The 22,401-nt window shown below is 67.7% G+C and overlaps 2 protein-coding genes across 2 annotated transcripts in view; both read left to right on the top strand.

The window, feature by feature from the left end:
* Positions 1-75, top strand: part of ARAP1 (ArfGAP with RhoGAP domain, ankyrin repeat and PH domain 1) — a 35,724-nt gene extending 35,649 nt beyond the window's left edge. The window contains exon 28 of the mRNA XM_064144051.1: positions 50-75. Within this exon, the coding sequence (XP_064000121.1) occupies positions 50-75 (26 nt within the window). The remainder of the gene's footprint in view (positions 1-49) is intronic.
* A 1,365-nt stretch (positions 76-1,440) lies between these two features.
* PDE2A (phosphodiesterase 2A) overlaps positions 1,441-22,401 on the top strand; it is a 35,228-nt gene continuing 14,267 nt past the window's right edge. Inside the window, exons 1-5 of the mRNA XM_064144114.1 lie at positions 1,441-1,552; positions 13,650-13,701; positions 20,754-20,843; positions 21,281-21,369; positions 21,667-21,776. Of these exons, the coding sequence (XP_064000184.1) occupies positions 1,461-1,552; positions 13,650-13,701; positions 20,754-20,843; positions 21,281-21,369; positions 21,667-21,776 (433 nt within the window). The 5' untranslated portion in view covers positions 1,441-1,460. The remainder of the gene's footprint in view (positions 1,553-13,649; positions 13,702-20,753; positions 20,844-21,280; positions 21,370-21,666; positions 21,777-22,401) is intronic.

Here is a 22,401-nt window from a genome sequence, read left to right as displayed (position 1 = left end):
CAGTGAGAGATGCTGGGGTGGGGGCAGTGAGGAGATGCTGGTGGGGCAGTGAGGAGATGCTGGGGTGGGCAGTGAGGAGGTGCTGGGGGGGCAGTGAGGAGGTGCTGGGGTGGGGGCAGTGAGGAGGTGCTGGGGGGGCAGTGAGGAGGTGCTGGGGTGGGGGCAGTGGGGAGGGGCGTGGGGGGCAGTGAGGAGGTGCTGGGGGGGGCAGTGCTGGAGGTGCTGGGGGGGGCAGTGAGGAGGTGCTGGGGGGGGCAGTGAGGAGATGCTGGGGGGCAGTGGGGAGGTGCTGGGGGGGGGGCAGTGAGGAGGTGCTGGGGGGTGGCAGTGGGGAGGTGGCACTGGGGGGGGCAGTGAGGAGGTGCGGGGGTGGGGCAGTGGGGAGGTGCTGGGGGGGCAGTGAGGAATGCTGGGGGGGGCAGTGGGGAGGTTGCTGGGGGGGCAGTGAGGAGGTGCTGGGGGGGGGGCAGTGGGAGAGGTGCTGGGGGGGGCAGTGAGGAGGGTGCTGGGGGGGGCAGTGGGGAGGGTGCTGGGGGGGGCAGTGAGGAGATGCTGGGGGGGGCAGTGGGGAGGGGCTGAGGGGGCAGTGAGGAGGTGCTGGGGGGGGCAGTGAGGAGGTGCTGGGGGGGGCAGTGAGGAGGGGCTGGGGGGCAGTGAGGAGGTGCTGGGGGTGGCAGTGAGGAGGTGCTGGGGGGGGCAGTGAGGAGGTGCTGGGGGTGGCAGTGAGGAGGTGCTGGGGGGGGCAGTGAGGAGGTGCTGGGGGGGCAGTGGGGAGGTGCTGGGGGGGGCAGTGAGGAGGTGCTGAGGGGCAGTGGGGAGGTGCTGGGGGGGGCAGTGAGGAGGTGCTGGGGGGGGCAGTGAGGAGGGGCTGGGGGGGCAGTGAGGAGATGCTGGGGGGGCAGTGAGGAGGTGCTGAGGGGCAGTGAGGAGGTGCTGGGGGTGGCAGTGAGGAGGTGCTGGGGGGGGCAGTGAGGAGGTGCTGGGGGGGCAGTGGGGAGGTGCTGGGGGGGGCAGTGAGGAGGTGCTGGGGGGGGCAGTGAGGAGGGGCTGGGGGGGCAGTGAGGAGGTGCTGGGGGGGGCAGTGAGGAGGTGCTGGGGGGGGCAGTGAGGAGGTGTTGGGGGGGCAGTGGGGAGGTGCTGGGGGGGGACAGTGAGGAGGTGCTGGGGGGGGGCAGTGAGGAGGGGCTGGGGGGGGGCAGTGAGGAGGTGCTGGGGGGGGCAGTGGGGAGGTGCTGGGGGGGGCAGTGAGGAGGTGCTGGGGGGGGCAGTGGGAGGTGCTGGGGGGGGCAGTGAGGAGGTGCTGGGGGGGGGCAGTGGGGAGGTGCTGGGGGGGGCAGTGAGGAGGTGCTGGGGGGGGCAGTGGGGAGGTGCTGGGGGGGGGCAGTGAGGAGGTGCTGGGGGGGGCAGTGAGGAGGTGCTGGGGTGGGGGCAGTGAGGAGGGGCTGGGGGGGGGCAGTGAAATGCAGGTCAGGCCTGGCAGCGGTACAGGCTGGGTTAGCTCCCACGGGAACCACCCACCCCCCCCACGCCCACCCACGCAACAGGCCTGCAGGTGTGTGTGCATGGGGGGGTCGCCGTGGGCAGGGGCAGGGCTGTGCCTGGCAGCAGCAGGTGACCTTGCCTGGAGGAGGGATGATGATGATGATGGTGATGATGATGGTGGTGGTGACGATGACAGTGCTGCTGAAGGGCGATGCTCCACAGAGCCCACGCGGGAAGCGCTGCGGGGGGGGGGAGGGGTGCGTGTGTGCAAGGTGGTTAGCAGCAGCAGGAGGAGGAGGAGGGTGGTGAATTGGCAAGGGGCTGGGGCGAGGCTGGCACGGAGCTGCCTTCCCCCTCGCCCAGGCTGCGTGTGGCACTCCCGCGGCTGGCAGGGGCAGGGCACAGGCGGTGTGAGCTGCGTGTGGGTGCTGTGCCCTCCTCCCCGGGCAGCCTCTGCCCTGCCCTCTGCCCTCTGCCCCTTCCTCCCCCGCCTGGCTGGGGACCATGACTGGCACCGGAGCCCTGTGCCAGCAGGGAGGAGCACCAGGTCCTGCCTAGGGGGGGTGGGAAAGGGGCCCGTGGGTGGGGAAGAGGAGCTGGAGGAGGAAGGCTCCTGCCTGCCTTTGTCTGGCAGCTCCACGTGCTCGCTTTGGCAGCTTCGCAGTGCGGCCACCCCCCCTGCCCCCCCGCGCCCCCTCCTCACCCTGGCACCGTGGCCAGGCGTGCCCAGGCGTGCCCAGAAGCAGCTTCAGGGGCTCCTTTTAGGGTCCCCGCGGGAAGCTGCCACCCGTGCCCGCCCCAGCCCCACACTCATCCTCCTCCCCGTCAGGTTTTGCACTCCTTCATCCAGCTGACCTTCGGCTGAGGAGTTCCTCCTCCTCCTCCTCCTCCTCCTCCTCCTCCTCCTCCTCCTCCTCCTCCTCCTCGCCCGCGCAAACAGCCTCCAGCATCTCCTCCCCTGGGCGGCAGGTGGGGGCACTGCAGACCCCCCCCATGTGGATCTGAGCTCTAAGGGCAGCAGCTTCACCTACTCTCCCTGCCCTCCTTCCTCCCTCCCTGCCCTCCTTCTTCCCTCCCTGCTCACCTTCTCTCCCTCCCTGCTCACCTTCTCTCCCTCCCTGCCCTCCTTCCTCCCTCCCTGCCCTCCTTCCTCCCTCCCTGCCCTCCTTCTTCCCTCCCTGCTCACCTTCTCTCCCTCCCTGCCCTCCTTCCTCCCTCCCTGCTCACCCTCTCTCCCTCCCTGCCCTCCTTCCTCCCTCCCTGCCCTCCTTCCTCCCTCCCTGCCCACCCTCTCTCCCTCCCTGCCCACCCTCCCTCCCTGCCCTCCTTCCTCCCTCCCTGCCCATCCTCTCTCCCTGCCCTCCTTCCTCCCCTCCCTGCCCTCCTTCCTCCCTCCCTGCTCACCCTCTCTCCCTCCCTGCCCTCCTTCCTCCCTCCCTGCCCTCCTTCTTCCCTCCCTGCTCACCTTCTCTCCCTCCCTGCCCTCCTTCCTCCCTCCCTGCTCACCCTCTCTCCCTCCCTGCCCTCCTTCCTCCCTCCCTGCCCACCCTCTCTCCCTCCCTGCCCACCTTCCTCCCTCCCTGCCCACCCTCTCTCCCTCCCTGCCCACCCTCTCTCCCTCCCTGCCCTCCTTCCTCCCTCCCTGCCCTCCTTCCTCCCTCCCTGCCCATCCTCTCTCCCTGCCCTCCTTCCTCCCCTCCCTGCCCTCCTTCCTCCCCTCCCTGCCCACCCTCTCTCCCTGCCCTCCTTCCTCCCTCCCTGCCCTCCTTCCTCCCTCCCTGCCCTCCTCCCTCCCTCCCTGCCCTCCTTCCTCCCTCCCTGCCCACCCTCCAGGCTCTCCCCCCTGGGTGCTGCTGTGCCCCCCCCGCAGAGCTCCTTTCCGCCCTGCCGCCAGCTGTGGCTGTGTCCTTCGCCGGCAGCCAGAGCTCGGGAATGTCACCTCGGAGCTTCCCTGCGGCTGGAACGGCTCTGGCCGGCTCCAGCTGAGCCCGCAGCGGCTCCGCAGAGCAATGTGGGTGCCCTGAACCCCCACTGCCGCCCCCCCCCAAACCCAGCCCAGGCAGGGCAGGAGGAGGACGAGGACCCCTCCCCCCCGACCCCTCCCCCCCCCTTGTTCCATCCCAAACCCTGACCCCTTCCCTGGATGTCTCTTCCCACTCACCCCCCCCAGGGATGGAGGTGGGAAAAGCTTCCTGAGAGCTTCCCGATGACGCTGGTGGAAAGCAGCTCCCCCCCCCCCCCCCCACTCCCCACCTCCATCCCTCCTCTCTCCTCCCCTCCTGCTCCCACCCCACTTTTCCCAGCTCTGGGAATGCCTCCTGGAGGGCCTGGATCCATCCCCCCCAGTCCCTCGGGAGCTGTCTTGAGGAGCTTTGATTTCTGGCAGCCGCTTCGGCGCTATCCAGGTCAGGCTTTAGCTCATTCCCGGCGCTGGGAAGAGCATTCCCGGCCGTGGGAAGAGCGTTCCCGGGGCGGCCGCTCCCGAGCTGCTCTACCTGGGAGCCTGGGGGCGCCTGGGGCTGGCACCCAGGGGCTGGCACCCAAGGGCTGGCACCCAAGGGCTGGCAAAGGCGCAGGAGCCGCCGAGGCTTTGGGAGCTGCCCGCAGGGGTGGGCTCAGAGCTTCCTTCATCCCTCCTCCTCCTCCTCCTGCTCGCCCTGCTCCCTCCCCACCTGCTCCATCCACGTCCCAGCAGTGGCCCAAGTGCCACTGCCATGCTCTGGTGCCAGCGGCGGTGCCAGGCACCAGCAGAGGTGGGGGGGGAGGGAGGGAAGCGGAGCTGAGTTGGCAGCTGGCATAAAGGGTTGGGTCCTGCCCCTGGCATGGCTGGGCAAGGCTCTGCCAGGCTTGTTCCAGGGCAGTGCCAGGTCGTGGGTACTGTCCCCAAGTCAGTGGCAGGACCTGGATGTTTTGTGCCAGTCCCAGGTCAGTGCCAGGACCCAGAGAGCATCCCCAGGTCACTGCCAGGACCTGGACCTTGTGTCCCCTTCCCAGGTCACTGCCAGGACCTGGACCTCGTGTCCCACTCCCAGGTCAGCGCCAGGACCCAGAGAGTGTGCCCAGGTCGCTGCCAGGACCTGGATGTGGGTGGCTCAGAGGGCACCAAGGAGCAGCTGAGGAGCTGAGAGCCCCTGGGGGAGCTTTTGGTTTTGGTCTCTTCACCTCCTGCCTTGAGCTGCTGCTGGCCAGAGGTGGATTTGGTGCCCATGGGCAGGGGCATCCAGAGCAGCATCTGTGCCCATCCTGGGGGCTTCAGGAGTGGGGAGTTGGCATCCAAGAGGAGCTGGCAATGGCAGGGGAGCTTGCAGGGCTGGCATCGAGCTCCTGCCTCCTGCCCATGGGCCTGCAGCCAGGAGGGGTCCACAGGCTCCTGCCTGAGGCCATGGGCAGAGGTGATGGAGCCACGGAATGGGTTGGGCTGAAGGCACCTCCAGAGGTGATGGAGCCATGGAATGGGTTGGACTGAAGGCACCTCCAGAGGCGATGGAGCCATGGAATGGGTTGGGCTGAAGGCACCTCCAGAGGCGATGGAGACATGGAATGGGTTGGGCTGAAGGCACCTCCAGAGGTGATGGAGCCACGGAATGGGTTGGGCTGAAGGCACCTCCAGAGACGATGGAGCCATGGAATGGATTGGGCTGAAGGCACCTCCAGAGGCGATGGAGACATGGAATGGGTTGGGCTGAAGGCACCTCCAGAGGTGATGGAGCCACGGAATGGGTTGGGCTGAAGGCACCTCCAGAGGCGATGGAGCCATGGAATGGGTTGGGCTGAAGGCACCTCCAGAGGCGATGGAGCCATGGAATGGGTTGGGCTGAGGGCACCTCCAGAGACGATGGAGCCATGGAATGGGTTGGGCTGAAGGCACCTCCAGAGGCGATGGAGCCATGGAATGGGTTGAGAAGGAGCTCCAGAGGTGGAATTAGGATTGGGGATGGGGTTGGGGTAGGTCTGGGGTTGGGCTTAGGGCCAGGGCTGGGCTTAGTGTTAAGGTTAGAGATGAGGCTAAGGCTGGGGCAGGTTAAGGGCTGTGGGTTAGGCTCAGGACTAGTTCTGGTCTTAGGCCTATGGTTAAGTTCAGGGCTAAGAGGTTCGGGTCAGTGCTGAGGTCAGGGCTGTGGGCTAGGGTTGGGGTCAGGGCTGTGGGTTAAGGCTGGGTTTAAGGTTAAGAGCTGTGGGTTAAGGCTGGGTTTAAGGCTGGGTTTAAGGTTAAGAGCTGTGGGTTAGGGTTGGGGTCAGGGCTGTGGGTTAAGGCTGGGTTTAAGGTTAAGAGCTGTGGGTTAGGATTAGGGTCAGGGCTGTGGGTTAAGGCTGGGTTTAAGGTTAAGAGCTGTGGGTTAGGATTAGGGTCAGGGCTGTGGGTTAAGGCTGGGTTTAAGGCTGGGTTTAAGGTTAAGAGCTGTGGGTTAAGGCTGGGTTTAAGGCTGGGTTTAAGGTTAAGAGCTGTGGGTTAGGGTTGGGGTCAGGGCTGTGGGTTAAGGCTGGGTTTAAGGCTGGGTTTAAGGTTAAGAGCTGTGGGTTAAGGCTGGGTTTAAGGTTAAGAGCTGTGGGTTAAGGCTGGGTTTAAGGCTGGGTTTAAGGTTAAGAGCTGTGGGTTAGGGCTGGGTTTAAGGTTAAGAGCTGTGGGTTAGGGCTAGGACTAGTTTTAGGGTCAGGCCTAGGGGTAGGGCTAAGGTTAAGGGCTGTGGGTTAGGGGCAAGGCAGGGCCCTGGGCAGGCTTAGGACTGGTTCTAGTCTGGGCAGCCTGGCACCAGGAGCAGAGCTACAGTTAGGGATGGGCATGGACTGGCAGGCACAGGGCAGGGGCTGAGTGAGCAGAGACCTGCCCAGGGGCACCCAGTGCCAGCCTGCAGCCAGCAGGGACAGTGCCAGGGCAGAGCAGGCAGCTCAGAACCCCCAAGCAGCCTGCCCAGGGCTGGTGCCAGCTCCCTGGGCACCCTGTGCCAGGCTGTGCCCAGCCTCTCCCTTCTCTCTGCCCTCAGCCTCCCTGTGCCAGCTCCAAAGCCTCCCCCCTGAGCCTGCCCCCAGCAGCTCCTGCCCCAAACTCTGTGCCCAGCTCTCTGCTGTGCCCCTGCCAGGCCACCAGGGAGTGCCACTGCAGCTTCCTCGGGGCTGGGCACCGCCAGCCCTGCCAGCCTGGGCACTGCCAGCAGAGGGCTGCCCTGGAACCAGAACCCAGCCCGGGCAGAGGAACCTGATCCCGATGGGCATGGGCTTGGCAATGCCCTCCCCTGCCCTGCTTGTGGTGCCCAAGACCTCTCCCTGGGCACCAGAGGACCCTCTGAGGGTGGTGCCAGCGGAGTGCCCTCCCCTGCCCTGCTGTCCAGAGCCTTCCTGGGCTTGCTGTGAGCCAAAGGTAGGTGGCAGCCCTTGGCACGGTGCCACTCAGCCCTATTGCCAGAGCTTGGCCTGGCCGGGCACAGCTTGGCAGGGGCAGCAGAGAATCCATCAGCTCCTAGAAAGTGGCACTCAGCCTGCTCTGTGCCAGCCGTGGTGCCAGCAGCAGCAGGATCTGGCCCTGGCACAGGAGCTGCTGCCAAGGGGCTCAGGGGCCTTGGGCAGTGCCAAGATGCCATCAGTGAAGGCTGAAGCCTCTCCTTGCCCACCCCCCAGTGCTAAGCTCCTCAGGCTGCCAGCTGCCAGGGCCAGGAAGGGTGGCACCAGTGCCCAGCTCACCCCTCTGGAGGTGTGTGGGGCTGGCACAGATGCCATCCCCTGGTGAAGGCTGAGACGTGCTGCAGCGTGGAGGCCTCTGCCCTGCCAGCTCTTGCCCTCCTCTGGTGCCCCTGGCAGCCCTGGCACCCACATGCCCACTGCCAGCCCCTGGCACCAGCTGCCAGGCAGCTCAACAAGAGGCTGAGGGCTGGGTGGGGGGCAGGGTCCTGAAGGTCAAGCAGGGCACAGGCAGAGTCCTGCCCGTGGGCACAGCTGAGGTGGGCATGAGCTGGGCAGCAGCTGCCAGGGGAAGGAGCTGGAGGGTGCTGGGGGTGGGGGGGAGGGGGCACAGAGAGGTGCCCAGGAGCCAGCAAGGGGCACTGGGGCCCAAGGGTGGAGGGGGCATGGGGCAGAGTGTGGGCAGCAGCATGGGCAGGGAGGTTCTGCTGCCCTCTGCTCTGGCCTGGCAGGGGCACAGCTGAGTGCTGGGGGTGGGGGGCAAGAGGTTGGGACTGGCATCTGCTGAGTGGTGCCCAGGGGCAAGGCAAGGGGCACGGAGCAGAGGGTTGGCATTAGCAGGAGCTGGCATCAGGAGCTGGGAGCTGCCCCTCTGGCTGGCACCACCCCCTGGCTCTGAGCTCCCTGCTCTGCCCTGCTGGCTGCAGGTTGGCACTGGGTGCCCTTAGAAGCTGCCTTCAGCCCAAGCCATGCCAGCCTGTGAATATGCCACCTGTGGCAGCTGAGTGCTGGGATGCAAGAGGCTGAGGCTGGCATCTGCTGAGTGGTGCCAAGGGGCAGCAAGTGGCAGGCAGGAGGTGGCATCAGCAGCAGCTTATGTGAGGTGAGGCTGCTGGAGCCTGGCACAGGCTGCCCAGGGAGGCTGTGAAGGCTGTGCAGAGCTGCCAGCCCCTCCCCTGGGCATGGTGCCCCTGGGCACGCTGCTGTGGGTGCCCTGCTGGAGCAGGGTGAGGGTTGGCACTGGGTGGGCACAGAGGTCCCTTCCCAGCAGGTTGGCATTCCAGGATCCTGGAGTGCCCAGGGTGCAGCAGGAGGGCAGAGCAGCTGGCAGCAGCCTGCTGGCACCACGCTGCCAGGAGGAGGTTTTTTTTGGGGGGGGACACAGCCCAGGGGTGCCCAGAGAGGGTTGGGGGCACAGCTGGCAGGGGCAGCAGCAGGTCCTTGGCTGTGGGCATGGAAGAAGCAGCCCAGGGAAGGGCATTGGGGAGGGGAGGAGTTGGCACCGAGAGCTGCCCTCCAGCTGCCCTTGGGTGCCCTCCCCCACTGGCTGCCAACTGTGCCAGCTGTGGTGGAGAGCTGAGCTGGCAGAGCCTGGCACTCGGCCTTCATCCCAGCAGAATTCCCTAGGGATGCAGGGGCACCTCCTGCCAGCCCTGCGCAGCTGGCACCGCTCCCCTGGGCACTTGGTGGCCTCTCTGGAGCCTCCCCAGGGGTGGTGGTGGCACAGCTGCTGCCATGGTACCCAGCGCTGCCTCTGCCCCTGCCCTGGCATCCTCTGCTGCTTCCTGACAGCTGCAGCATGGTGCCCTGGGGGCTCTGGGTGGCAGGGATGGGCACTGGGGGCTGGCAGGGTGCCATGGGATGGCGATGTGGAGCTCTCGGGATGCCAGGGGCAGGGATGGGCACTGGGAGCTGGCAGGATGGCACGGGACAGGGATGTGGAGCTCTCGGGATGCCATGCAGCAGGGATGGGCACTGAGGGCTGGCAGGATGCCATGGGATGGGAATGTGGAGCTCTCAGGATGCCAGGGGCAGGGATGGGCACTGGGAGCTGGCAGGATGGCACGGGACAGGGATGTGGAGCTCTCGGGATGCCACACAGCAGGGATGGGCACTGAGGGCTGGCAGGATGGCACAGGACGGGGATGTGGAGCTCTCGGGATGCCAGGGGCAGGGGTGGGCACTGGGAGCTGGCAGGATGGCACAGGACGGGGATGTGGAGCTCTCGGGATGCCAGGGGCAGGGGTGGGCACTGGGGGCTGGCAAGATGGCACAGGACAGGGGATGTGGAGCTCTCAGGATGCCAGGGGCAGGGATGGGCACTGGGGGCTGGCAGGATGGCACAGGACGGGGATGTGGAGCTCTCGGGATGCCAGGGGCAGGGGTGGGCACTGGGGGCTGGCAGGATGGCACAGGACGGGGATGTGGAGCTCTCAGGATGCCAGGGGCAGGGGTGGGCACTGGGGGCTGGCAAGATGGCACAGGACGGGGATGTGGAGCTCTCGGGATGCCAGGGGCAGGGATGGGCACTGGGAGCTGGCAGGATGGCACAGGACGGGGATGTGGAGCTCTCGGGATGCCAGGGGCAGGGATGGGCACTGGGGGCTGGCAGGATGGCACGAGACGGGGATGTGGAGCTCTCGGGATGCCAGGGGCAGGGGTGGGCACTGGGGGCTGGCAGGATGGCACGGGACGGGGATGTGGAGCTCTCGGGATGCCAGGGGCAGGGGTGGGCACTGGGGGCTGGCAGGATGGCACGGGACGGGGATGTGGAGCTCTCAGGATGCCCCCGAGGGAGCTTTGCCCACTCCCAATCCCATTCCAGGCTTTTCCATCCCCCCCCCGGCCCTGCCTCCCTGCGGCTCCAGGCAGCCCCCGCGGGGAGCTGCTGCCGCAGCCTGGCAACGTTGGCAGCGCCGACAGCTGGCAGCAGAGGAGTGGGCAGCAGGGCGGGGGCATGAGATTGGCAGTGCCAACAGAGCTCAGCCCCCGCACCCCTCTCCCCCCCTGGCCCGGGCAAGGCTGGCAGCAGTTTGCTGAGCAAACAAAGGGCAGGCAACGAAGCTCAGGTTGGCACTGCCAGGGGCACCTCCCCGTGCCCTGCCAGCTGCTGCCTGCAGCCCAGAACCTCCCGCAGGGAGTTTTAACCCCAGTGCCCCACCCATGCCCTCCTGGGTATCCCGGTGCCCCCATCTATGCCCTCCTGGGTAACCCAGTGCCCACACCAATGCCCTCTCAGATACTCCGTGTCCCCACCCATGCCCTCCTGGGTACCACTGCGCCCCCACTCATGCCCTTCTGCCTGTCCTGCAGTGCCAGCTGGCGGTGCCAGGTGCCAGCCATGCGGCTCCGGCGCTGCCACCAGCCCTCGCCGCGGGGCCCCTGGCGCGCCGTTAATTACCGCAGCGCTTTAATTAGCCTCATTAGCTGCTACCCAAACAAAGCCTTGGCACCGCTGATGCCAACCCCGCAGCCTGCCCCCGCCCCCCCCGCGCCCATGCCAGTTCGCTCCAGCAGCTCCCAGTCGGTGCCCCCCAGCCGCTCCTAGCTGCGGGGACATGGCACTGCCAGTGCTGGGATGAGGCACTGGGAACACTGGAGTGGCACTAGGGAGTGCTGGGCCTGTGGGATGAGGGCTTGGAGCATCCCTGTGGATGAGGGTTTGGAGCATCCCTGTGGGATGAGGGTTTGGAGCATCCCTGTGGGATCAGGGCTTGGAGCATCCCTGTGAATCAGGGCTTGGAGCATCCCTGTGGGATGAGGGTTTGGAGCATCCCTGTGGATGAGGGCTTGGAGCATCCCTGTGAATCAGGGCTTGGAGCATCCCTGTGGGATGAGGGTTTGGAGCATCCCTGTGAATCAGGGCTTGGAGCATCCCTGTGGGATCAGGGTTTGGAGCATCCCTGTGGATCAGGGCTTGGAGCATCCCTGTGGGATGAGGGTTTGGAGCATCCCTGTGAATCAGGGCTTGGAGCATCCCTGTGGGATCAGGGTTTGGAGCATCCCTGTGGGATCAGGGCTTGGAGCATCCCTGTGGGATGAGGGCTTGGAGCATCCCTGTGGGATGAGGGTTTGGAGCATCCCTGTGAATCAGGGCTTGGAGCATCCCTGTGGGATGAGGGTTTGGAGCATCCCTGTGAATCAGGGCTTGGAGCATCCCTGTGGGATCAGGGTTTGGAGCATCCCTGTGGGATCAGGGCTTGGAGCATCCCTGTGGGATGAGGGCTTGGAGCATCCCTGTGGGATGAGGGTTTGGAGCATCCCTGTGGGATGAGGGCTTGGAGGATCCCTGTGGATCAGGGATCCCTGGGACCGGGAGCTCTCGAGGGCCCGGGAGCCAAGCACCCAAGCGGCAGAGGCGGCGCAGAGGCTGCGCAGGTCGCTTGCAGCGCTGGGCCGCCAGGGGGCGCCCGAGAGGCTCCTCCCTGCTGCGGGCAGCGGCTCTGGAACCAGCCCCGGGGAGCCTCAGGGCGCAGCTCCGCAGCGAGCCTGGGCAGAGGCTGGCACCGGCTGAGGGTGGGCAGGGACTGGCACCGGCTGAGGGTGGGGAGAGGCTGGCACAGGTTGAGGGTGGGCAGAGACTGGCACAGGTTGCCCAGGAAGGTTGTGGAGCTCATTCTGAGCCCAGCTTGAGCCCAGTCTTGGCTTTTGCGGTGCATTGTGCTGGGTGCAGCCTGCATGGTGCCAGCTTTTGGGGTGCATGGTGCCAGTTTCTGGAGTGCATGGTGCCCGTTTCTGGGGTGCAGGGTGCACGGTGCCAGCTCTTAGGGTGCTAGGTGCAGGCTGCAAGGTGCCAGCTTTTGGAGTGCATGGTGCCAGCTTTTAGGGTGCAGGGTGCACGGTGCCAGCTCTTAAGGTGCTAGGTGCAGGCTGCCATCTTTTAGGGTGCGTGTGCCAGTTTCTGGGGTGCAGGCTGCATGGTGCCAGCTTTTGGGCTGCAGGGCGCTGGGTGCAGGGTGCCAGGTGCAGGGTGCCAGGGCGGTGCTGCAGCATTCCCAAGTCTCCCGGATCCCGGAGCCGTATCCCGGTGGCAGCTCAGGGTTAATGTTTCCCAGGCTCGGGGACTTTGATCCCTGCCGGTGCCACCGAGAGGAGGGGTGGCAGCAGGGTGGCACCGAGAGGGGACCCAGGCGGAGGGGGCCGCTGGAAGCGGGGGCGGCAGGATGCGGGGAGCAGCGGCGGGGAAGAGCCTGGGCACAGCCCCGGGCGCCCAGAGCCAGTCCCTAGGGAGCCACAGCCTCCTGTCCCGCCCCCAGTGCCACACTGCCCTGTGCCCAGATGCCACTCTGGCCCTCGACCCCTCTGTCCCTCTGTCGTTTTGTCCCCCTGTCCCTGCATCCCTGTGTCTGTACCACTCTGTCCCCCTGTCCCCGCATCCCTCTGTCCCTCTGTCTGTGTCCCTGTGTCCTTGTGTCTGTGTTCCTGTGTCCCTCTATCCCCGTGTCCTTGCGTCCCTGTGTCACTCTGTCCCTCTGTCCCTCTGTCCCTGTGTCCCTCTGTCCCTCTGTCCCTTTGTCTGTGTCCCTCTGTCCCTGTGTCCTTGCATCCCTCTGTCCCTGTGTCCTTGTGTCTGTGTTCCTGTGTCCCTCTATCCCCGTGTCCTTGCATCCCTCTGTCCCTGTGTCCCTCTGTCCCTGTGTCCCTGTGTCCCTCTGTCCCTGTGTCCCTCTGTCCCTGTGTCCCTCTGTCCCTGTGTCCCTCTGTCCCTCTGTCCCTGTGTCCAACTGCATTGTCCCCACTCCCCCCGTGGGGATCTCTGCTCCCTGGGGAATCCACTCAGCTCCCCAAAGGAATCTACTTGCCCCACGGGGAACCTGCTGGCCCCACGGGGAACCTGCTGGCCCCACGGGGAACCTGCAGGCCTGGGGTGCTCCTGGGGTCCTCCTGGCATCCTCTGGGGTGCTCCTGGGTGCTGCTTGGGTGCCTCTGGGTCCTCCTGAGTACTCCCTGGCTCCTCCTGGCTGCTCCCTGGGCACTGCTGGCTGCTGGGAGGGGGCTGCAGTGGGTGCCCCCGGGGTGCCCCCCCCGTGCCGTTGGCAGGGGTGGCAGCCCCCAGCTGCTGCTGGCTTTGGGCAGCTTGGGTCTGGGTGCCCAGGGCTGAGAGCTCCCCGAGGAGCTGGAGCCCTGAGGGCTGCAGCAGGGTTGGGGTCCCCTTGCCTGGGGCTGCCTCTGGCTTCCAGGCCACAGCCCCCCCCAAGCTGGGATCCGCTCCCCCAAACCGGGATCCAGCCCCCCCCGGACCGGGATCCAGCGCCCCCTTCAACCGGGATCCAGCCCCCCCCGGACCGGGATCCATTCCCCCCACCCGGGATCCATTCCCCCCAACCTGGGATCCATTCCCCCCAACCTGGGATCCATTCCCCCCACCCGGGATCCATTCCCCCCACCCGGGATCCAGCCCCCCCGCCTCAACCAGGCTCCAGCCCCTCCCAATCTGGGATCCAGCCCCCCCCGAACGGGGATGCAGCACTGAGACCCCCCCCCAGCACCCTCACCTGAACCTTCTCCCTACTCCAATGACCCCCCCAGACCCCCTCGCCCCCTGCCCTCCCCCTCGCCCCTTCCGCCCGGACCCCGCACGGCGGCGGCGGCAGGTGCGGAGCGGGTGCGGAGCCCGGGGCGGAGCGGAGCGGGCCGGGGGCGGGGGGCAGGCTGCGGGCGGCGGCGGGGCGGGGGGCAGGCTGCGGGCGGCGGCGGGGCGGGGGGCAGGCTGCGGGCGGCAGCATGGGGCTGGGGCTGCAGCATCTCCTCTCTCCGCTGCTTCGCCTTTTCAGCCGCGGGCAGCAGCTGCTGCTGAGGGCAGAGCCGGCGCGGGAGGCGCTACAGGTAGGGGCGGCCGGGGGGGACCCCGGACCCCACCCGCACCCCCGACCCCACCCGGGAGGGGCTCACTCGGGTCCATCCCCCCCCGAAGCCTTCCCCTCTCCCAGCCAGGACTCCCCCAGCTGCTTCCCTTCCCTTCCCCACCCAACCCTGCCGCACCCCTCGGGACCCCCAGACCCACCCCAAAACCCCCACCCGGGAGGGGCTCACTCGGGGCCATCCCCTCCTCCCCCCCCCCCCCCCCCCACCCCTGCCCTTCCCAGCCGCGACCCCCGAAGCCTTCCCCTCCCACCCAGGACTCTCTCAGCTGCTTCCCTTCCCCACCCACCCCTCCCACGACCCCCTAAACCCACCCCCCGCTCACCACCCAGGACCCCCCAAACCCACCCTCCCTTCCCACTCGGGACGCCCCAAGCCCACCCCCCCCCCTGCCTCTCCTCTCGTTTGAGACCCCTCAACGCTTCTCGCCTCCCACTCGAGCCCCCCCACCCCACCCTCCCTTCCCACTCGAGATCCCTTCGCCGCCTCCTTCTCCTCCCGCCCCGAACTCCCCCGCAGCTTCCACCCCTCCCGCTCGGCACTGCCCTGCCAAGACCCCTCCCCACTCAGCACCTCCACGCGTGACCCCCTCCGCCTACCTCCTGTCCCACCCGAGACCCCCACAACCCTTCCCTTCCCTTCCCACTCAAGCCCCCTACCCACTCCCCACCCCTCCTTCCCCCCCCACCCGAGCCCCCCACTTTCCCCTCTCCTCCCACTCAAGCTCTCTGCCCACTCTGCCCACCCCAGACCCCCACTCCCCTTCCCCTCCCACCCGAGGCCAGCACAGCCTTACCCAGCTCCCCCCCCCCCCCCCCCCCCGGAGGCAGTGTGGGGTGAGGGAGTCTCGAGTGGGAGTTCTGCTGGTGGGGGGGTCCCAGGTTCATTCCCGGGGGCGGGGGGGGGGGGCGGTGTTGGCTCTGTGGCACGGGGGGGGGGCGTTCTGCAGCGCGACCCCCTCCCCACTCGCGACCCCCTCCCCACTCGCCACTGGGGGAAACTGAGGCACGAAGCTGCTGGGGGGGGCTGCGTTCCCCCCCCCCCCTCCACACCTCCACCCTCAGGACTTGGGCTCTGTGCCCACCCCCACGCAGGAAGGAGGTGGGGGGGGGTGGGGGTGTGGCGGGGGGGGGGGGGGAGGAAATGGGCTGGACACGGGTGGGGCCGCGGGGGGGAGGCCGCGGGGCGGGGGGGGTGGTCCCAGCGCTGGGCTCAGTCCTGGGGGGGACCCCTGAGGCCACAGCGCAGGATGGGGACCCTGCAGGACTCTGTGAGTGGCGGGGGGGGGCACGCGTGGAAACTGGGGGTGTAAGGGGGGGAGTTGTGTGCCCGGGGGGGGCACTGGGGGGGCTGGAGATGTATTGGGGGGGTCTGGGGAGGGTCTCCTGTGCCTGGGGGGGAGGCACTTGGGGGCTGTAGATGCGTTGGGGGGAGTCGGGGGGGGGTCTTGTGCCTGGGGGGGGCTGAGACTGGGGGGCCTGGGGGGGCCGTGTGCCTTGGGGGGGGTCTCATGTGCCTAGGGCGGGGCTGAGATTTGGGGGTGCAACGCGGGGGGGGGTCTGGAGGGGGCCTCTGCAGCCTGGGGGGGTCACTGGGGGCTGTGGATGTATTGGGGGCGTGCGGGGGGTGTCTCATGCCAGTCTGGGGGGGGCAGAGGGGCACCGGTGCCACCTCTCTGAGCTGTGCCAAGCCCAAGCGCCCCCCCCCAGTGCCCTGCACCAGTAGGGACCAGTTTGAGGTGTGGGGGGGGGAAGGCGACGGGGGGGGGACACACGACGGGGGGGGGGGGGAGGGGACACCCCGGGGGGAGGCTCCCTTTGGCCCCCCCCCCTCTTAGGGGCCCGATCCTGACCTCAGCTCTCTCCCTGGGGACTGATGGGGAAGGTCCAAGCTGGGGGGCGCTGGGGGGGGCCGGGGGGGGCAGGTCCCAGCCGGGAGCTGGGGGGGGCGGGGGGGGGGACACTTCTGTGTCCCTTTGCGCTTCCTGCGGGCGCAGCAGAGCCATAAAGAGGAGGAAAGGAGAGGACAGGGAGGAAGGGGCTGGGTTCCGCCCCCCCCCGCCCGCCCGCAGCTCAGGCCCGCGGGGGGGGAGGGGCAGCAGGAGACCCCCCCCAGGCCCCCCAGCCCCCCTCAGCCCCCCCCAGCCCCCCCCAGCGCCCCCAGCCCCCCCCAGCTGGGACCTTTCCCACCCGACCCCGAGGGGGAGAGCTGGGGGGGGGAGGGGCAGGGTCGGGCCCGGGGGGGGCAGGTGCCAAGGGGGTGCTGCTGGTGCCCCCCAGGGGGGTGGGCACCGCTGCTGCCCTCGGGCCCTGGGCAGCTGGCAGGGAGGGGCTGGCAGGGGCAGAGGAGCTCAGCTCTCACCCCCGAGGCCAAAGCAGCTCCCGGGGGGCACTCTCTGGGCATCCCCCCCGGGCTGGGTGGGTGGCTGAGGGGCAGCAGTGGGCACCCTCCAGGCAGTTTGGTGGTGGCACCACGCTGGCAGCAGTGGGCACCTGGGCAGGCTGAGAGCTCCTGAAGGCCGAGCAGGGCACGGGCAGGGTGGCACAACCTCCTGCAGCAGCACAGCTGAGGTGGGCACCTGCTGGGCAGCAGCTGCCAGGGGAAGGTGGTGGAGGGGGCAGAGAGGTGCCCAAGAGCCAGCAAGGGGCAGTGGGGGGCAGAGGTGTGGTGGGCATGGGGCAGAGTGTGGGCAGCAGCAGTGCCAGGGAGGTTCTGCTGCCCTCGGCTCTGCCCTGGCAGGGGCACAGCTGAGTGCTGGGGCAGTTGGGGCTGGCATCTGCTGAGTGGTGCCAAGGGGCAACAAGTGGCAGGCAGGAGGTGGCATCAGCAGCAACCTGGGTAGGGTGAGGCTGCTGGAGCCTGGCACAGGCTGCCCAGGGAGGGTTGTGGAGGCTGTGCAGAGCTGCCAACCCCTCCCCTGGGCATGGTGCCCCTGGGCGAGCTGCTGTGGGTGCCCTGCTGGAGCAGGGTGAGGGTTGGCACTGGGTGGGCACCAGAGGTCCCTTCCCCACGCCCCCCAGCAGGTTTTGCTCTGGCATTCAGTGCCCAGACCCTGCCTGGCACCCCAAGGAGGCTTTTGCAGACCAGGGGAAGCAGCAAGCCCCTCCCGTGCCCACACCCAGTGCCCTGGCGGTGCCCCTGGCAGTGCCCACTGCCCCCCCCCCCCCCGGCTCCTCCCAAATCCAATTCCCCTCCAGCTCCAGATGTCTGCAATTGGATTTGCCCAGATGCCAGCAGGGGCTGATGGATGAGCCCAGCTGGCACTGCCCACGCTGCCAGGACCTGTGCCAGCCCTCCATCTCCCTCCCACTCCCTCGGTGCCACCCTCTGTGCCAACCTGCCCGTGCCCAGCCCTGCGCCTCCGCAGCTCTTCCCTTTGGGATGCTCTGGAGCAGACCCAGCCCTGGCAAGCCTCAGCCTGGCACAGCCACCAGGGGAGGTCCAGGGGTACCAGCTGGGCTGGTGCTGGTGCCACCTCCCTCCTGAAGCACTCTGCCAGTGCCCTCTGCCTTGGCGTCGACCTGCCCAAGAGGCTGGGTGCCAGGGTGGGCACCTAGGGGCTTGGGGTTGTCCCTGCCCCTTGGCAGGCAGGTGGTTGGCACCGAGGATGTTCCTAGGGGTGGACCTGGGGTCGTTGGCATGAAGGCGGTGCCATGGGGCAGTGCAGGTCCTTGTGCCCTCTGTGCTGTGTGCCAGGGCTTAGGGGGCAGTGCCGTGGGGCAGGGCAGGTCCTTGTGCCCTCTGTGCTGTGTGCCAGGGCTGAGGGGGCAGTGCCGTGGGGCAGGGCAGGTCCTTGTGCCCTCTGTGCTGTGTGCCAGGGCTGAGGGGGCAGTGCCGTGGGGCAGGGCAGGTCCTTGCGCCCCTCCGCGGCCCGGGGCAGTGCCAGGGCCCGGCGGCGGCAGCCTGGGCACGGCTGGCAGCGGCCCCGGGGGGGCTGCGATGTGCCCGGGCTGAGGAAGCGCTGGCGGAGGACGCAGGCAGCGCCGGGGGGCACCGGGGGGGGCAGCCGCAGGAAGCGACCTTGGCTCTGCCTCTGCCGGCGGCAGCGCCGGGGGGCACCGGGGGGCACCGGGGGGCACCGGGGAGGACCGGAGGGGAGCCCGGGGGGGGCCGGGGGCAGATTCTGGAGTTGCTTGAGGGGAGCGGGGGGAGACCAAGGGCGACTGGAAGGGACCGGGGAGCTGCGGGGGGCACCGGGGAGCTGCGGGGGGACACCGGGGAGCTGCGGCCGGGCAGGGGGTGCCAGGCTGAGGCGTTGGGGGCCAGGAGGGAGGTGCCAGGCTGAGGCTCTGGGGGCCAGGAGGTGCCAGGCTGAGGCTCTGGGGGCCAGGAGATGCCAGGCTGAGGCTCTGGGGGCCAGGAGGGAGGTGCCAGGCTGAGGCGCTGGGGGCCAGGAGGGAGGTGCCAGGCTGAGGCTCTGGGGGCGCCCTCGGTCCCGCAGCCCTGGCACGCCGCAGCTCGGCCGCTCCGGATGCCAGGGGCTGGCTCCGTGCCAGGCTTTCTGCTCTCCTCATCCCTGCCCACGCCAGGGCGAGCAGGGCAGGGGCAGGCGAGGCAGGAGCCAGCCCAGAGCGGCTCCTTCCCGTCGAGGCTCATTAGGAGGCTCATTAGGAGGCTCATTAGGAGGCTCATTAGGGCTCCTTTCAAGATCAGCTAATTAAGGAGCGCTCCTGCGGGCTGCAGGTTCCTCCCTGCCCTGATTGGATTACGGCAATGCGATTTGGGGTCCCCGAGCTGCAGGCTGGGCACAGCTGGCAGCTGATGGATGCCTTCCCCTTGCCCCTGCCCTTGTCCTCCTCCTCCCAGCCCTGCTCCTTCCCCTCCCCCCGGGGGTGCTGCTGGAGGGGGAGCAGAGGGGGCAGGGCCTGGGGGGGAGGGGCTGGAAGGGACCTTGCAAGCTCCAACCCCCAACCGAGCCTGCCCCGAGGTGGTGCCAGCCCCGGGGGCATCGCCCAGCTCCTCTGGGCAGCCACAGCCAGGGGCACATCGCACAGTGCCCCCCAGGCTCTTCCTTCCACCCACTCTGGAGCTCAGCCTGGCAGGGGTGGGAGAGGGAAGGGATGGGAGAGGGAAAGGAAGGGAGAGGGAAAGGGATGGGAGAGGGAAAGGGATGGGAGAGGGAAAGGAAGGGAGAGGGAAAGGGATGGGAGAGGGAAGGGATGGGAGAGGGAAAGGGATGGGAGAGGGAAGGGAAGGGAGAGGGAAGAGATGGGAGAGGGAAGGGATGGGAGAGGGAAAGGGATGGGAGAGGGAAAGGGATGGGAGAGGGAAAGGGATGGGAGAGGGAAGGGAAGGGAGAGGGAAGGGATGGGAGAGGGAAGGGAAGGGAGAGGGAAGGGATGGGAGAGGGAAAGGGATGGGAGAGGGAAGAGATGGGAGAGGGAAAATAGAGAGGGAAAGGGAAGGGAGAGGGAAGGGAAGGGAGAGGGAAGGGAAGGGAGAGGGAAGGGAAGGGAGAGGGAAGGGAAGGGAGAGGGAAAATAGAGAGGGAAAGGGAAGGGAGAGATGGATGGGAGAGGAGAGAAAGGGATGGGGGAGCAGGGGCAGCACAGGATGGGCACCTGAGTGGGCACGGGGGGCAGGGGCAGAGCAGGATGGGCACCTGAGGCAGTAGCGTGGGCCAGGGGCAGAGCAGGCCAGTAGGACAGACAGGTGGGCATCAGGCCGGGCAGCGCGGTGCCCACGGAGGTGCCAGGGCAGGCTGGCAGAGTGGCCTGGCTGTATTCTACAGTGCATGTGTCTCCAGTGTGAGTAGGCAGCTGGAGACGCTGCCCTGTTGGGATCACAGCCAGTGCCCAGCTCACCCATGCCCACTGCCACCCACGGCCACGCCTAGCTGCCACCCGGTGCCACCTGTGAGGCTGGCATGGACCAAGGGCATGGAGCCAGCTGAGGATGCCCCAAGGGTGGCATGGACCGAGAGGAGGATGCACCAAAGGGGGCATGGACCTGGCTGAGGATGCCCCAAGGGTGGCATGGACCAAGAGAAGGATGCCCCAAAGGTGGCATGGACCTGGCTGAGGATGCCCCAAGGGTGGCATGGACCAAGAGAAGGATGCCCCAAAGGTGGCATGGACCTGGCTGAGGATGCCCCAAGGGTGACATGGACCAAGAGAAGGATGGACCAAGGGTGGCATGGAACCAGCTGAGGATGCCCCAAGAGTGGCATGGACTAAGAGGAGGATGCAACAAAGGTGGCATAGAACCAGCTGAAGATGCCTCAAGGGTGGCATGGACCAAGAGAAGGATGGACCAAGGGTGGCATTGAGCCAGCTGAGGATGCCCCAAGAGTGGCATGGACTAAGAGAAGGATGGACCAAGGGTGGCAGTGAGCCAGCTGAGGATGCCCCAAGAGTGGCATGGACCAAGAGTAGGATGCTCCAAAGGTGGCATGGAACCAGCTGAGGATGCCCCAAGGGTGTCATGGACCAAGAGAAGGATGGACCAAGGGTGGCATTGAGCCAGCTGAGTATGCCCCAAGAGAAAGATGCGCCAAGGGGGCATGGACCTGGCTGAGGATGCCCCAAGGGTGGCATAGACCTGGCTGAGGATGCTCCAAGGGTGGGCAGGTGGCACAGGTGTGGTTGGAGATGCTCCAAGGGTGCCAAGGACCCGTCTGAAGGTGCCGCAAGGGTGGGCAGAACTTGGCCAAGGGTGGGCAGGTGGCACAGAGCCAGCTGAGGATGCTCCAAGGGTGGCATGGACCTGGCTGAGGATGCATGTTGGTGGTGCCCCTGGCACTGTCCCCCGGGGTGCTGCTGGTGGCTCTGCTGTTGGTGGTGCCCCTGGCACTGCCCCCAGGGTGCTGCTGGAGGCTCTGCTGTTGGTGGTGCCCCTGGCACTGCCCCCAGGGTGCTGCTGGTGGCTCTGCTGGTGGTGGTGCCCCTGGCACTGCCCCCAGGGCACTGCTGTAGTCCTGGGCTGGGCGCTGGAGGGGGTTGGCTGCCGATGCCCCTCCCTGGCTGCGGCTCTGTGCCAGCCTGAGCCCAGGTGCCCTCTGTGTGCTCTCTCCCCAGGATGCTCTGCTGAGCCTGGGGGCAGTGCTGGATGCCAACAGCCTGAGGGACTCCCTGCGCCAGGCTCTGCTCTCGCTGCTGCCCAGGGTGGTAGGTGGGGGGTGGGCACCGAGTCAGGCTCTGCACCCTGCCGTGGGGCCTGGGGGTGGCAGTGCCATGCTGGTGGTGGCAGTAGGGGGGTGGGGGTGGCACTAAGGGGTGGCACCGTGGTGCCAGTGGTGGCCTTGGGGTGCTGGTGGTGGCTCTGAGGCGGGTGGCAATGTGGTGCCAGTGGTAGCCCTGGGTGGGGGTGGCAATGTCATGCCAGTGGTGGCCTTGGCAAGCTGGTGGTGGCCCTGGGGGGGGGCGGTGGTGGCACTAAGGAGGTGGTGGTGAACCTGAGGGGGTGGCAATGTGGTGCTAGTGGTGGCCTTGGGATGCTGGTGGTGGCCCTGGGGGGGGTGGCAATGTGGTGCCAGTGGTGGCCCTGGCGAGGGCAGGGATGAAGCCTGTGCCAGCTGTGCCAGCTGTGTGCCCTGTGCCCCCAGGAGCACCTGTACCTGTACCTGCGGGAGGGGGACTCGAGGCTGCTCTGTGATGATCCCCCCCACGAGCTGCCCACCCACGGCAAGCTCAGGTCAGCCCTGCCCTCACCCTTCCCTGCCCAGCAGGGTGGCACCAGTACCAGGGTGGCACTGCCCCGGGGGTGGCACCTTCACTGGGGTGGTACTGCCTCGAGAGTATCATCTTCACCAAGGTGGCACTGCCCTGGGGGTGTCACCTTCACTGGGGTGGTACTGCGCCGGGGTTGGCACCTTCACCATGTTGGCACCGCCCTGAGTGTGCCACCTTCACTAGTGTGTCCCCTGCCCACGGGGTGCCCCCTGCCCAGGTGCCAGGGGGGGGTGGCTGAGGCTGTCCCGTGCCCCCCCAGGGATGCGGTGCGGAGGCAGAAGCGGTTGGAGTGTGGGGGGCTGCCCCCTGCAGAGCTGCCAGGCGACCACCTGGCACCCCTGGCAGCACCCCTGGCGCCTGGCACACAAGGTGGGGGCTGGGGGTCGATGGAGAGGGGGGGGTGGGGATGGAGATGGATGGGGGCGGAGCTGGATGGAGCTGGAGCTGGAGGAGGGGATGGAGATGGAGGGGATGGGGATGGAGATGGAGATGGGGATGGAGATGAAGGCAGAGAAGGAGATGGAGGTAGAGATGGAGACAGATGAAGGTAGGGATGGAATGGAGCTGGATGGGGATGGAGGTGGAGATGGGGATGGGGATGGGGATGGAAGGAGCTGGAGGTGGGGATGGGGATGGGGATGGGGATGGAAGGAGCTGGAGGTGGGGATGGAGGTGGGGATGGGGATGGGGATGGGGATGGAAGGAGCTGGAGGTGGGGATGGAGGTGGGGATGGGGATGGAAGGAGCTGGAGGTGGGGATGGGGATGGAAGGAGCTGGAGGTGGGGATGGGGTTGGGGATGGGGATGGGGATAGGGATGGAAGGAGCTGGAGGTGGGGATGGGGTTGGGGATGGAAGGAGCTGGAGGTGGGGATGGAGGTGGGGATGGGGATGGGGATAGGGATGGAAGGAGCTGGAGATGGGGATGGGGATGGGGATGGGGATGGAGGTGGGGATGGGGATGGGGATAGGGATGGAAGGAGCTGGAGGTGGGG

The sequence above is a fragment of the Pogoniulus pusillus genome, chromosome 6 (assembly GCF_015220805.1).
Source record: "Pogoniulus pusillus isolate bPogPus1 chromosome 6, bPogPus1.pri, whole genome shotgun sequence".
Taxonomy (NCBI): domain Eukaryota; kingdom Metazoa; phylum Chordata; class Aves; order Piciformes; family Lybiidae; genus Pogoniulus; species Pogoniulus pusillus.
This window is presented reverse-complemented; position numbering and strand designations above follow the sequence as displayed.